General features: G+C 46.0%; 1 protein-coding gene across 1 annotated transcript in view; it reads left to right on the top strand.

Annotated features, from left to right (window-relative positions):
• LOC109920868 (sonic hedgehog protein-like) overlaps positions 1 to 13,500 on the top strand; it is a 43,407-nt gene that overhangs the window by 28,978 nt on the left and 929 nt on the right. The window contains exon 3 of the mRNA XM_048618859.1: positions 798 to 952. Within this exon, the coding sequence (XP_048474816.1) occupies positions 798 to 952 (155 nt within the window). The remainder of the gene's footprint in view (positions 1 to 797; positions 953 to 13,500) is intronic.

The following is a 13,500-nucleotide window of genomic DNA, read 5'->3' as shown; positions in this document are numbered from 1 at the left end:
CGGCAAATTAAAGAAAGATACTGTTTACTTCTTTTTTTTTGCTTTTACTAAGAAATGAATTAGCTGATAGGTCCCCCTGTAGGCAGTCCCTCTTCCATTAGACATTGATCTCCAATTGTTGCCCACTATTCCAAAGGTCAATGGCTAGAAATTGGTTGACCTCCAAAATCAGGCATAGTTAAATCAATATCCTGCAACTGAATCTACCCTGGGCTAACAGGACCCTAGGGTAGATTCTTGTACACTGCACTGCAGGTCTGGGTAGTAGAGTTGGAAAGAAAGAGAGGTAGCTTGTATTCTCGGCAACATGGGAGGAAAGGACTGGAGGGTCCCCAGTACCCTCCTGAGAAGAAGGAAGTGAGAACAAAGAGCTGTGGAGGTTAATCCCAGGAGTATAGCCCCAATGACCTGGATACAGTGCCAGAAGTTAAATATTCTCATTTGATTGGTCAAAGCAAATGCATCTTCAAAAACCAGGTCCTACCAACCTCATCAGTGTTCTCAGCCACGATTCAATTCACCACATCGCCATTGCTCACCTCCCAAGCAGGACTCATACCTACCATCCACAAGCTACACCTCATACTCACACACTTAGCGCTGCTGCAAGCCTCAAATCCACATTACAGCATGTACAGACTACCATCCACATCACTCAAACAGATTCACCTCCACTGATGTACCCTCTCTTGCAGAACAGAGTGGGGCAAATCTGGAGGCAGCAGCATCCAATGGGAAGAGGAGAGGCACATTCAAAGCCCTCCAGGCTTTAAGCTCGATTATCCATTTTCTTTCAGGCACTCTGGAACTGCAACCTGCTCCAAAAGAGGCTGAAGATCAAGAAAACACTGAAAATTTAGGCACATCATCTATTGATTTCACAGTTGCACCCATCAACTCAGATACTGATACTGCATTTAATTCAGGGTCTGGGATAGAGGCTCTGCATGTGGTGAGACACTGGGCACCATTGTGCTGCAGCTAGGGTAGGGAATAAAGGATAGTGTGGGTACCAGCTTGCTAGAGGCAAGGTCGCACTTGAAATGCTGTTACAGAGGATTCACATGAGGACTCTGAAAGGCTAGGCTGAAGAAGACTTAAGGGATATACAGATTCAAACACCTAGTGCACTGGGAAGCCTTCCACACAGATGGGGATGTCGAGGAACAAGGAGGAGTCTGGCATCAACCTAGCATTGGGCTTTGTGCAGAGCTTACAGCCCATTGTTTCCAATGCTGAATGGGTAGCCATACCAATGGCACCAACCATGACCAATGTTTCTATTTCCAACATAGCATTCACTTAACATCGTTGGAACTTCAGAACATCTTCATCGTGCTTTGACTACCAACATGCAAAAGAGACGTTAGCTATCTGCCCCTTAAAGACTCTCTGCAGATACAGCTCCCTGCTCACAGCTCTTCTTCTCCTCCCTCTTCCAGCAGCTTATGTTGCTCTCTGTGGCCTCTTCTGCCAGCAACATTCAATGCCAAGAGGGAACTTAACTGAGCAACCAGCCTCTGGAAGTGGCTGGTTTGTGCACTAGACTTTTGAGATAGCAGAAAGGCAATTCAGTAGTAACTGGATCGCTCCCTGTGATCTATTGAAGGTTCTTTTAACTCACACTGTTGCGGTTTTGGAGGGAAGCTGACACTAGTTGTGGCCCTTTATGCTGCTGAATGCTTGTTCAATTGTGGGAAGTTATGAGAGGGTATCCATTAGAGCTCCAAAAATGGGAAACTTTGGAGCCAAAGCAGCATTATACATTGATTACAGTCTTGGCCTACCTTCTCCTCATACTTCCATTGAGAGTTAGATGTGCTGTGTCAAGCTTTTCATGACTATGGTGTCTGGTGCATTCTGCACCAGATGTATGTGCCCCATACACTATTTTGGAGCCTTAAGGAGCTGAGTGAGTTCCCCAGAAAATGAAAAGTACAAACTCCAATTCACCCTCTTCCCACTTTTTCACAAGTCCTTCAAAAATATTAGAGTCGTGAACACAAAGGAAAACAAACAGCTTTTCCATAACAGGAGGCTGTCGCCTGATGATTGAAAAAAAGAGATTCGCATTTATATAGCTCCTTTTACAACCATGGACATCTCAAAATATTTTCCAGCTAATTCAGTATTTTGAAGTTACTGTTGCAATGTAAAAACCAAAATAGCCAATTTGTGTACAGTAGAATCCCACAAACTGCACTACAATAATGATCAGACAATTTGTTTTTGTGATGTTGATTTCACACCCACTTGAAGGATTAGACAAGGCCTTTGGTTTAATATCTCATCTGAATAATAGCAATTACTCAGTACTAAGCCTCCTCTAACTGTCCCTCGATACTGCAGTAGGATGTCAGCCTGTCCTTCTCTACACAAGTCTGAGAGTGGGACTTGAACCCACAACCTTCTGATTCAAAGCCAAGTATGCTACCCATTGAGTCATGTCTAGCATCAGGTAAAGAAAAAGACAACCGGTCCTGAAAATCAGATCACACACACACACACCTCAGTGAGCTTCTCCTGTGGGTCATTGAGCCATGCTGAAGGTCTCAGGTTCAATCCCTGGTTTGTGCTGCATTTGCTGATCTCATTTGGAATGCAGTAGAGGGTGTCACATGGGGCTAAAGCTGGATAAAACAATTATTGGCCAGAGCTTTGCCTCCTGAATGCTATTTACTGACTTGACGACAGATATTTGGTGAGGGCAGTGCTGGGCTCAGCAGTAATGCCCTCCATAGAAAAAAGAACTAACCTACATTTATATGAATGAATAAATGATCATTTATCATCACTTGTATTTTACAGTGAATAATACAGTAGAATACAGTGAAAAGCTTCAACAGTCGCCACAACTCGGCGCCATTTTGAATAGTTTAAAAATAAAAAGAATAAAAAGATATGACTGAAAGAGAGTCCATATTCATTCCACTGCCTCTGCCATGAGCCCTGAGCCAGGTCACCAACGACACCTGTGCCACTCCGCCACCACCTTGCTACTGCCTCCACAAGACCCACCAATGTTGAAGTCGTCACTCTTCAGGGACCATCTCTTCCCTGCTGGGCCCACCTCACTAATGCCGGGTGCCAGGTCGGGCCCACACTCAACCTGCAATCAGGAGTCCCCAGCTCTGCTGCTGCCTCTGCCTCACCGATAACCAGGAGTCCCTGGCTCCGGGCCTACTGCAGCCTGGAGCTGCTGCCTCTGCCTCACCGATAACCAGGGGTCCCCGGCTCTGGGCCTACTGCTACCTGGAGCTACTGCCTCACTGATAACCAGGAGACCCCAGCTTCGGGCCTACTGCTACCTGGAGCTGATGCCTCCGCCTCACTGATAACAGTCAGCTGTTTTCCTGCACTCACATCACATGATGGCTTGTGATGTAACTCTGCCACCTGTCTCGCTACAGTTTGGTGTCTCATTTGTCAAGTACATTGTCGAGTAGTTGGCTGGGTCTCAATATCTTGGCTGTCAAATGAATAATGACCACTTGGGGAAGGTGCTGGAGAGCAACCAGTGCTTGTGGAACTCAAACTCCAGCAAGGAATCAATTTCATTTGAGGAGAAGAATCTAGAGGGAGAAAAATGATTGGACTCATAAACTCAGGCAGCATATAAGATTTCCATATCTATGGATCAATTTTACACTGCGTATAAAACAATAGGTTTTCAATAATTTAAAATAACATTTCCTAGGATAAAGATCTCAGTTGAACTGAAACAATTGGCTCCAAAAAAGGCACTCCTTTCTCTCCAAGAGTCCAAAGATCTTCCCTCCAGTTTTCAGGAATGTTTTTCGAGCTGGTGTTACCCCCACCCCCTGACTCCAGTAAAGAGATTTCCTGGGATATCATTCTTTGGCCCATGAATTCCCAACTAAATTATAGTGCTTCGCATGTAACTTCCTGCAATGCAACATGGTTTCCTCTACTTCCGAGCTGCAGGAGTAAAAATAGCCGAGAGTGTGACACATTCTGGGTTGGGATATTGAATGCTCAAAAATCAAAATAAAATTGTTTTACTTGGTAGTAAATGTACAATTAATAGAGCGCACCTCTCCCACATTCCGGAATACTGTGATGCTGCCAAAATCCATTCCAAAGACACAGGCCTCTCTCAGGATGGGAGTGAGTTTCAGAAATGCTTCCTCTGCCATTAGGACCTGTTGGATGAATTTAATTAAACTCTTTTGCCGATGAAATCAATCAGCAGTTTCAGACAGTAATCAAATCAGATCGGAGACATGCAACGAACAGGAACTGACTGCAGCAACTGCAACAAACTTTCACCATTCAGTGCTTTAATGTGGATGGTTATGTTACTCGGAGCTGCTTGGGTGTTACTGGGGGAGGGGAGGCATTCTGCAGGCAAAATTTCACATGGTGAAGTAAACTTTGTGTATTTTCTCTTTGCCCCCACCCCAGTTCCACCAGCAACCAGTTAATGGTCAGCCAGCGAGTGTTGGCAAGTGACCCGGCCTCAGCCAGTACCAAAGTCAAGTCCAAACTTGTTCTCACCTGATATGCCCCATGTTTGAACTTGGGGCACTGTGACAAAGGAGCAGAAGTTGTTGGGGTGGTGGGGCGTTGTTACAATTGGCATCTTTGTCTCTGGATTGTGATGGGAGAGAAAATAAGCCAGGAATCACCATTTGTTGGCTCCTTGTTAGGACTATTTTATTGTGTGCAGCACATTAAAGATACTATATTTATACAGAACCCTGCGTGCGTAGCATCAGGCAGGCTATTCAAACAAAAAAAATCCTATATGGATCCTACATGACAAACAATTGCTTTTTTAATGATGGGATTTATTTTGGTGCAATCAGGGGAGAAAATGAATCACAATTAACGCTGAATAGCACAGTGGAACGGTTCACCAACGCATACTGCTAATGAGTAATGGGACCTAGCTCCACCAATACAATTGCCCACAAGGCACATTCTCAATCTCAGCCTGGCAAATAAAACAGCAGGAATGCCCAATTGGTTCTCAAGGGGTTAAACAAATGTCAGTACAGTAAATGTAATGGGAACAGAACAACATCCAGAGAATATGCCCTAGGGTTAAAAGCCAGAGGTCAGCAGCTCTGCAGATTGTTCCTGGCAGGAAGAGTCCTAAATCCCAGCGGTGACTACAAATGGAGCAGTCATTCAAGTATTCAGATGATGTTGAAACACAACATTAATTGTTGAAGTCAGATAGCTGAGGTTACAGCTATTCACAATGGAAATCCTACTGGGATCGTTAAGCAAGCCAACATTATTTTGACTAGTGTTGGGACTCTCTCTAGTCTAAACCTTCTGGTGGTCTCACATCCCAAGTAATGTCAGTTATAATGCCCACACTTGTACCAGACAGAGACATTCACACTTGTACCCACCAGAGATGCCAAAACTAGTACCAGCCAGAGACGCTAACATTTGTACCAGCCAGGGACGCCCACACTCGTACCAGAGATATTCACAGTTGTAGCCACCAGGGACGTCCACACTTGTACCAGTCACAGACATTGACACTTGTACCAGCCAGAGACATTCACAATTGTACCTGCCAGAGACCCCAAAACTTGTACCAGAGACATTCACACTTGTAACTGCCACAGATGCCCACAGTTGTACCCGCCAGAGACATTCACATTTGTGCCAATCAGAGATGCCAAAACTTGTACCAGCCAGAGACATAGACACTTGTACCAACCAGAGACGTTCACACATGTACCAGTCAGAGGTGCCCAAACTTGTACCAGTCAGAGACATAGACACTTGTACCAACCAGAGACGTTCACACATGTACCCACCAGAGACGCCCACAGTTAGGGGAAGGTAATGGTCCATTAATCCAGAGATCCAGCTAATGTTTTGGGGACCCGGTTTCAATCCCACCACAGCAGATGGTGGAATTTGAATTCAATAAATATCTGGGATTTAGAGTCTAATGATGACCGTGAATCCATTGTCGATTATTGGAAAAACCTATCTGATTCACTAATGCCCTTTAGAGAGGGAAACTGCCATCCTTACCTGGTCTGGCCTACATGTGACTCCAGACCCATTGCAATGTGGTTGACTCTGAACTGCCCTCTGGGCAAATAGGGATGGCCCTCATCCCATGAATGAAAAAAAAGCTAGCTGGAGGCGCTCACACTGGTACCAGTTAGAGACATTGACAGTGTACCAGGCAGAGATGTTCACATTTGTACCCGACAGAGGCGCCCACACTTGTACCAGCCAGAGACATTCACACTTGTAACAACCAGAGATATTGACATGTGTACCAGCCAGAGGCGCCCACACTTGTACTAGCCAGAGATATAGACACTTGTACCTGCCAGAGATGCCCACACTTTTACCAGAGATATTTACACTTGTACCCACCAGAAACGCTCACACTTGTACCTGAAATGCCCACATTTGTACCCACCAGAAACGCTCACACTTGTACCTGAAATGCCCACACTTTTACCCACCAGAAACGCTCACACTTGTACCTGAAATGCGCACACTTGTACCCACCAGATGCCCATGCAGGTACCTGCCAGAGATGCCCACATGTGTACCCACCAGAGATTCCCACATATGTACCCACTAGAGATGCCCACACGTGTACAAGCCAAATGCTCACACTTGTACCAGCCAGAGATGCCCAGACTTGTACCTGCCAGAGACGCCCACACTTGTACCAGAGATATTCACACTTCTACTAGCCAGAGATGCTCAGATTTGTATCGCCCACTGACGCTCAGACTTGTACCCACCAGAGATGCCAAAACTTATACCAGCAAGAGACATTCACACTTGTACCAGCCAGAGACATTCACATACCAGCCAGAGACGGTAACACTTGTACCAGCCAGAGACATTCACATTTGTAACAACCAGAGATATTGACATGTGTACCCGACAGAGGCACCCACACTTGTACCAGCCAGAGATATAGACACTTGTACCAGCCAGAGACGCCCATACTTTTACTAGAGATATTTACACTTGTACCTGCCAGAGACACTTACACTTGTACCTGAAATGCCCACATGTGTACCCACCAGAAACGCTCACACATGTACCCACCAGAGATGCCCACATGCGTACCTGCCCGATGCTCACACTTGGACCAGTCAGAGATGCTCAGACTTGTACCTGCCAGAGATGCCAAGATTTGTACTAGCCAGAGACACCCACACTTGTACCAGCCAGAGACCTTCACATACCAGCCAGAGACGCCACAGTTGTACCAGCCAGAGACGCCCACACTTGTACCTTCTGGATATGTTCACATGTGTACCAGCCAGAGATGCTCACACTTTTATATATGTGTGTGTGTGAGCATAAGTGTGAGGGAGAACATATGTGTGTGAGAGCGGGCGTGTATGTATGTGAGTTCGTGCCTGTGACAGCATATGTGTGTGTGTGAGAGACTGGGTCTGTGTGCCTGTGTGTGAGAGAGAGAGAGAGTGTGTGTATGTGTGAGAGCGAGAGCCCCTGTGTGTGAGAGAAAGAGAGAGAGAGACAGTGTGCGTGTGTGAGACTGGGTCTGTGTGCCTATGTGAGAGAGAGAGAGAGAGAGTGTGTGAGAGTGAGAGCCCCTGTGTGTGAGAGAGAGAGTGTGAGAGTATGTGTTTGTCTGTATGAGAGCGTGTATGTGTAAGACTGTGTCTGTGTGCCTGTGTGTGTGAGACAGAGAGAGAGCACATGTCTGTGTGTTTGTGTGTGAGACGCCATGTGTGTGAGAGAGAGAGCATGTGCGTGTGTGAAAGAGAGTGAGAGTGTGTGTGTGGGGAGCAGTGGGAGAATGCAGGGGGAGATTAAATTCAAACCTAATCTGCTAAGTAATTCAGTGAATGAGTGGTCAATCTATGGAGCAGATTCTCTTCGGAGGTGGTGGAGACAAATTGCATAGATCTCTTTCAGACAGTAGTATTTTAGGACGCAGTGTATGAGTTATGAGGGACATGATACCATGCTCTGGAGTAACAGGTGATTGTGAACCAACAGTGTCAAAGCTCTTCATCTCTGGAGTTCTCCCTGTTCTGTCTTTTGGCCTGTTGTAGACTCATTGGTAGAGACTGGTTGCCATGATTTGTTGGATTGTGGTTGGATTGTGCAATTTATCAAGATGGTGAAAAGTGATCTAGATACCTCCCAGTCATTAAGTTTGCAACTCTTCTGTTTGAGAGAACATTTACAGAGACACAAAAATTATTGTTCAAAAATATAGCCCACTGCACTAACCGAGGAATGGCGCAAGATGCAAATTGGCCAAAAAGAGACACCTCAGTCAAGCTGTGTTTTGGTTGACTGGGGCTAAAAATAGAAAGTTACCCAAGTGATGTAAACCTTTTGCTGCATTATCAAACTCACCTGGAAATCACACTGAAGCAGACACAAACAAACCTGTTTACTAAGCTGTGGGGCATCCTGGCTTATAAAAAGACCAAACAAGTGGTCGGATGGAAATTTGGTTCCCTTCCTTCGGAGTAAGGATAAGGCCAGCAGCAAGTGTCCCCACAGGTTTTCCAAGTGCAAAGCCACAGTTCTCAGATTACTGAGTGTGTCATGACACCATTTAATGAGATACTAAGCCATACAAAGCAGGCTCCATCTTCACTCTGGCTTCAAACATGGGCTGAAGGGGCTAAAACCTGTAAAACCCATATTGGGTCCAATGTGTCTTGTCTACCTCAGTCTCGGAGCAGAGCTCCAGTATAACCAGTACATTCATTTCCCAGTATTACTGTTTTCACTTTTATTACTCTCTGGATGGATAAGAGATCAGAAACAAAACAACCACAGCTCCGAATGCCCAGTTATTCTTATTGAAAAGTGTGCATACATCTAAGCAGACACACAGCTCCCCCCTCACTCATAGGAACAGTCTCAGCTTTAGTCAAACCGTAATTATTGAAGGGATCTTTCTTGTGTAACGCAAAAGCCTCGAGGATTTCAATTGTCTGCGGTCTCATACCCTAGCAGAGGGCAAAGTCTCAGATAATCTATCCCTGTTTCCAGCATTTGGCTCTTACAGTATACTTCATTTGTTTTTTTATTCCAGAATGAAGTAGATTGTCCACTTCTTGAGGGGTTACAATACAGCAGAGAAAAAGAACATCGAGCAGTATTTTTGGTTTCCTGAAACAAAAGGCAGGAAATACAATCGCTGTATCTGGAATATACAACGTTTACTTTAGCATTTTTCTCAAAGATCATTCAAGAAAAGAAATGGGCCTTGCCTGCCTCATTGTCTCTGCTCCAGTTACTGTCAGGCATTGATGGACGCACAAGGCCCTCAGGGTGTGGTTGTCTGTCCATCTCCTGCAGGTAGTGGCTGACACTTGGCTGCTTTTCCGCACTGAAATTATTTGTAATTTCATTGCAGACGATATCTGATAAATCAGCATTCTTCGCGACAGCGTATTGTCTTGATAATCCAAACATTTCTGATTCCAGCATGTGTGGAGGGGTGCTGGGGGAAGGGTGGGGGCCCAGGACAGAAAGAGAAAGCCTCTGAATCATGGTTAGAAACTGCTGTGACAGGAAATGGCAGGATGTAAATACGACTTGGCTCCCAAGGCCAGCTTCCAACTGGCTGACAGACTCGCGTGAGAGACAGACACTCGCACCTCATTATATGGGCAAGGCGGATTCAACTTGTCACTTCCAGCACCGGCTGGGCATAAGGCTGAGCAGAGACGGCTTCATCCGCAGCCTCATGTCTGAGCACAGGCCACTCACTGGCTTTCAACACACAACATATCAGAACGTTTTCTGCCTTCAACAAAGAAGCAAAACTCCGTTCTCCCTTCCGAATAAGCTGACCCCCTAGAACACAGTGCCCAGCTGGTCACCACCCGACCCCCTGTCTGGGCCTATTGGCCAGTCAATCCATGTGCATTTAGGCAGAACAGTTCAGACTGCTTTTTGTGCCCGTGAGCTAGCTGTGGCTTAGTCAGTAGCACATCCACCTTCAAAGATGCTAAGTTCAAGGCCTACTGTGAGGCTTGAGCACAAAACTTAAGGCTGACCTACCAGTCCATCGCTGAGGGAGTGCTGTACTGCCTGAGGTCAAAGGCACTGTCTTCGGAGGAAATGTGGAACTGAGGCCCCTCCAGCCTGCTGGGGTGGATCTCATGACCAATATGTTTCCCTTAATCAACATCACTAAAAGGTTTGCTGCTCATGAGAGCTTGCCATGTGTACATCGGCTGCTGTATTTCCTACACCGCAACAGAGACAACATCCCAGTAAATTCATTGGCTCTCAAGTGTTTCAGAGATGTTCAGCATTTGTGCCAACCCACAACACAACAACAACAAAAACAGAATTTGTTGGAAAATCTCAGCAGGTCTGGCAGCATCTGTGAAGGAAAAATCAGAGTTAACGTTTCGGGTCCGGTGACCCTTCCTCAGAACTTATGCCAAGCCATTAGGACTGAAGAAATGCAAAACGTTTCCCTCCCCAACACCCATTTGATTCTAAAGCATGTGCCAGGTGAGACAACCTGTCTTCATTCTGAATCGACATCTTCATGTACAGCACTTGTAGCTGACTCAGTGAGGGACTGGCCTTTGGCTGTCCCAAGCTAACAGTGGGTGGTGGAAGGGAAGAGGTGCCAGTTGCTGTATTCTAACCAATAAGCCCTAGCTGAAAACGGCTGACACCAGTCATAAATTGTCATTGAATTTCAATCTACTTCACTGTGAAGAATGGTGGGACTGGAGAGCCCGATTTTTGTCCTGCTTTACCAACCAACCACCCCCCCCACCCACCTCCGCCTGCCGTCAACATGTCTTACACCCAATGGAATGGTGGAAAAACTCTGATATGCATTATGCAGGGCAGCAATATGTGAGCACGGCGCTGGACAAAATCACAAGGAAATATTACTGGTGGTGAACGGGTGCCCCTGGCAGAGTGCAGTTGGATTCCATGTCTCTGGGGGCATGGGGCATGAAGCTGGTGAAATTAGACAGTAGTTCTGCTTCTGATCACAGTCCAGCCATTCCTGCTAGAAATGACAGGTGTAGAGGACAGGGCTGGGGAAGTGATCCAGTCATTCACTCACATGCCACTTTGGCAGGGCACCAAAAGGTCACACACACACAGAATGGCACCCAGAGCGGTTGCATTCTGCGAAGGTGAGTTTAGAGCAGAACATGGTGTGTATGTATGTGTCTGTGGCTTTGAGTGTGTATGTCTGTGTCTATATGTATGCATCTGTGTGTGTGAGTATGTGTCTGTTTGTGTATGAGTGTGTGGTTGTGTATATGTGAATATGTCTCTGTGCATGTGCCTGTGTGTGTGTATATATGTGTGTGTGTGTGTGTGTATGTATGTACGACTATCTGTGTGTGAGTATGTGTGTGTGTGTGAGAGTGTGTGTCTGTGTGTGACAGTATGAGTCTGTGCATGTCTCTGTGTGTCTGTGTGTGTGAGTGAGTGTGTGTCTGTGTCTGATAGTATGTGTCTGCGTGTGTCTGTGTGTGTGTGAGAGTGTGTTTCTGTGTGTGACAGTATGTGTCTGTGCGTGTGTGTGTGAGAGAGAGTGTGTCTGTGTGTGACAATATGTGTCTGTGCGTGTCTCTATGTGTGTATGTTTGAGAGTGTGTCTGTGTGACAGTATGTGTCTGTGTGTTTCTCTATGTGTGTGTGAGAGTGTGTGTCTGTGTGTGACAGTATATGTGTGTGTGTGTGAGTGAGTGTGTCTGTGTATCTATATGTGTATGTGACTGTGTGTGACTGTGTGTGTGTGTGACTGTGTGTGTGTGTCTGTGTGTGACAGTATGTGTCTGTGCTTGTCTCTGTGTGTATGTGTGTGAGAGAGTGTGCGTCTGTCTGTCTGTGTGAGAGTGAATGAGTGTGTGTGTTTGTGTGTGTGTGTGTGTGTGTGTGTGTGTGTGTGTGTGTATATGCATGACTGTGAGTGTGCGCATTCCACAATGGTCAAATCTGATTACTTCGGCTTGGAATCAGAATGTCACTTCAATACATTGTAGCTATGAGACTCCTTACGTCACAAGGCAGCACCCTACCGTCCCATTTATTTTACAGATTCTGTACAGTCGATACAGTTAATAATGGGAAAGAATGTTAAATATGTAAGTGTTATACTGGGGCAGCTTTGACTTTATTAAAATAAAAAGAGGATTGGCACATTGACCTTATAATTCAGTTCAAGTCCAGCCCAGACAGACGGATTTACAGTCTCTGGTGCTTGTAAGGGTCCCCTGTGAAATGAGCTTGAGGCCGTGTCAGTTCAGCTCCTCATGCGTGTGCAACCACAGCTTACAGACACTGAATTTACAATCTCACTCAGGGACTAGAAGGGTGGTGACTGGAACAAAAGACATTTTCAAACAGCTGCAGTAGGGGGCACTGTGTAGTGATAAAGACACATTTAATGAGCCCAGAGCAGAGAGAGAGGCAAAGAGTTTCGTCGCTTATCTTTGTCAAAATCAAAAAGAAGCAAATTCCAATCACTGCCAGCCAGAGATAAAAATCCTTTGTTTTCCAGTTGCAACGTGTTATCGACTTCTAAATTCCCAAAAGGGTGCATGAACAATCCATTAACTTGGAAGAAGAACATAAGAAATACGAAAAGGAGTAAACTATCAAACGGTTCAAGTTCACTCCACCATTCAATACAATTATGGCTGATATAAAAGAGGTTTGAAGGTCTTCACAACGAGAGCATGAGCTTCTTTTCAGAGCAACCTTTTTGTGCTATGAGTATAAAATTGTTTTTACTCCATATCATGGCTAAAACTTCTGCCTCAGCTCAACGTTCTTGCCTATACCCCATATCAATTGAAAACCCTGAGAGATCAAAGATTTATCCAAGCTGAATGGACAATATAGAATCAGAGATAGTAGGAACTGCAGATGCTGGAGAATCCGAGACAACAAGGTGCAGGGCTGGATGAACACAGCAGGCCAAGCAGCATCATAGGAGCAGAGAGGCTGACGTTTCGGGCCTAGACCCTTCATCAGAAAAGGGGGAGGGGAAGGGGGTTTTGAAATAAATAGGGAGAGTGGGAGGCGGATAGAAGAGGGATAGAGGAGAGGATAGGTGGAGAGGAAACAAACAGGTCGAAGAGGCGGGGATGGGGCCAGGAAAGGTGAGTGTAGGTAGGGAGTTAGGAAGGGGATAGGTCAGTCCAGGGAGGACGGACAGGTCAAGGGGGCGGGATGAGGTTGGTCGGTAGGAGATGGAGGTGCGGCTTGGGGTGGGAGGAGGGGATAGGTGGGAGGAAGAACAGGTTAGGGAGGCAGGGACGAGTTGGACTGGTTTTGGGATGCGGTGGGGGGAGGGGAGATTTTGAAACTTGTGAAATCCACATTGATACCATTGGGCTGCAGGGTTCCCAAGCAGAATATGAGTTGCTGTTCCTGCAACCTTCGGGTGGCATCGTTGTGGCACTGCAGGAGGCCCAGGATGGACATGTCGTCTGAGGAATGGGAGGGGGAGTTGAAATGGTTCGCGACTGGGAGGTGCAGTTGTTT

This window comes from Rhincodon typus, chromosome 41 (genome assembly GCF_021869965.1).
Source record: "Rhincodon typus isolate 14 chromosome 41, sRhiTyp1.1, whole genome shotgun sequence".
Lineage (NCBI taxonomy): Eukaryota > Metazoa > Chordata > Chondrichthyes > Orectolobiformes > Rhincodontidae > Rhincodon > Rhincodon typus.
The sequence above is the reverse complement of the archived record's forward strand: the minus strand, read 5'-3'. Positions and strand labels throughout refer to the sequence as shown.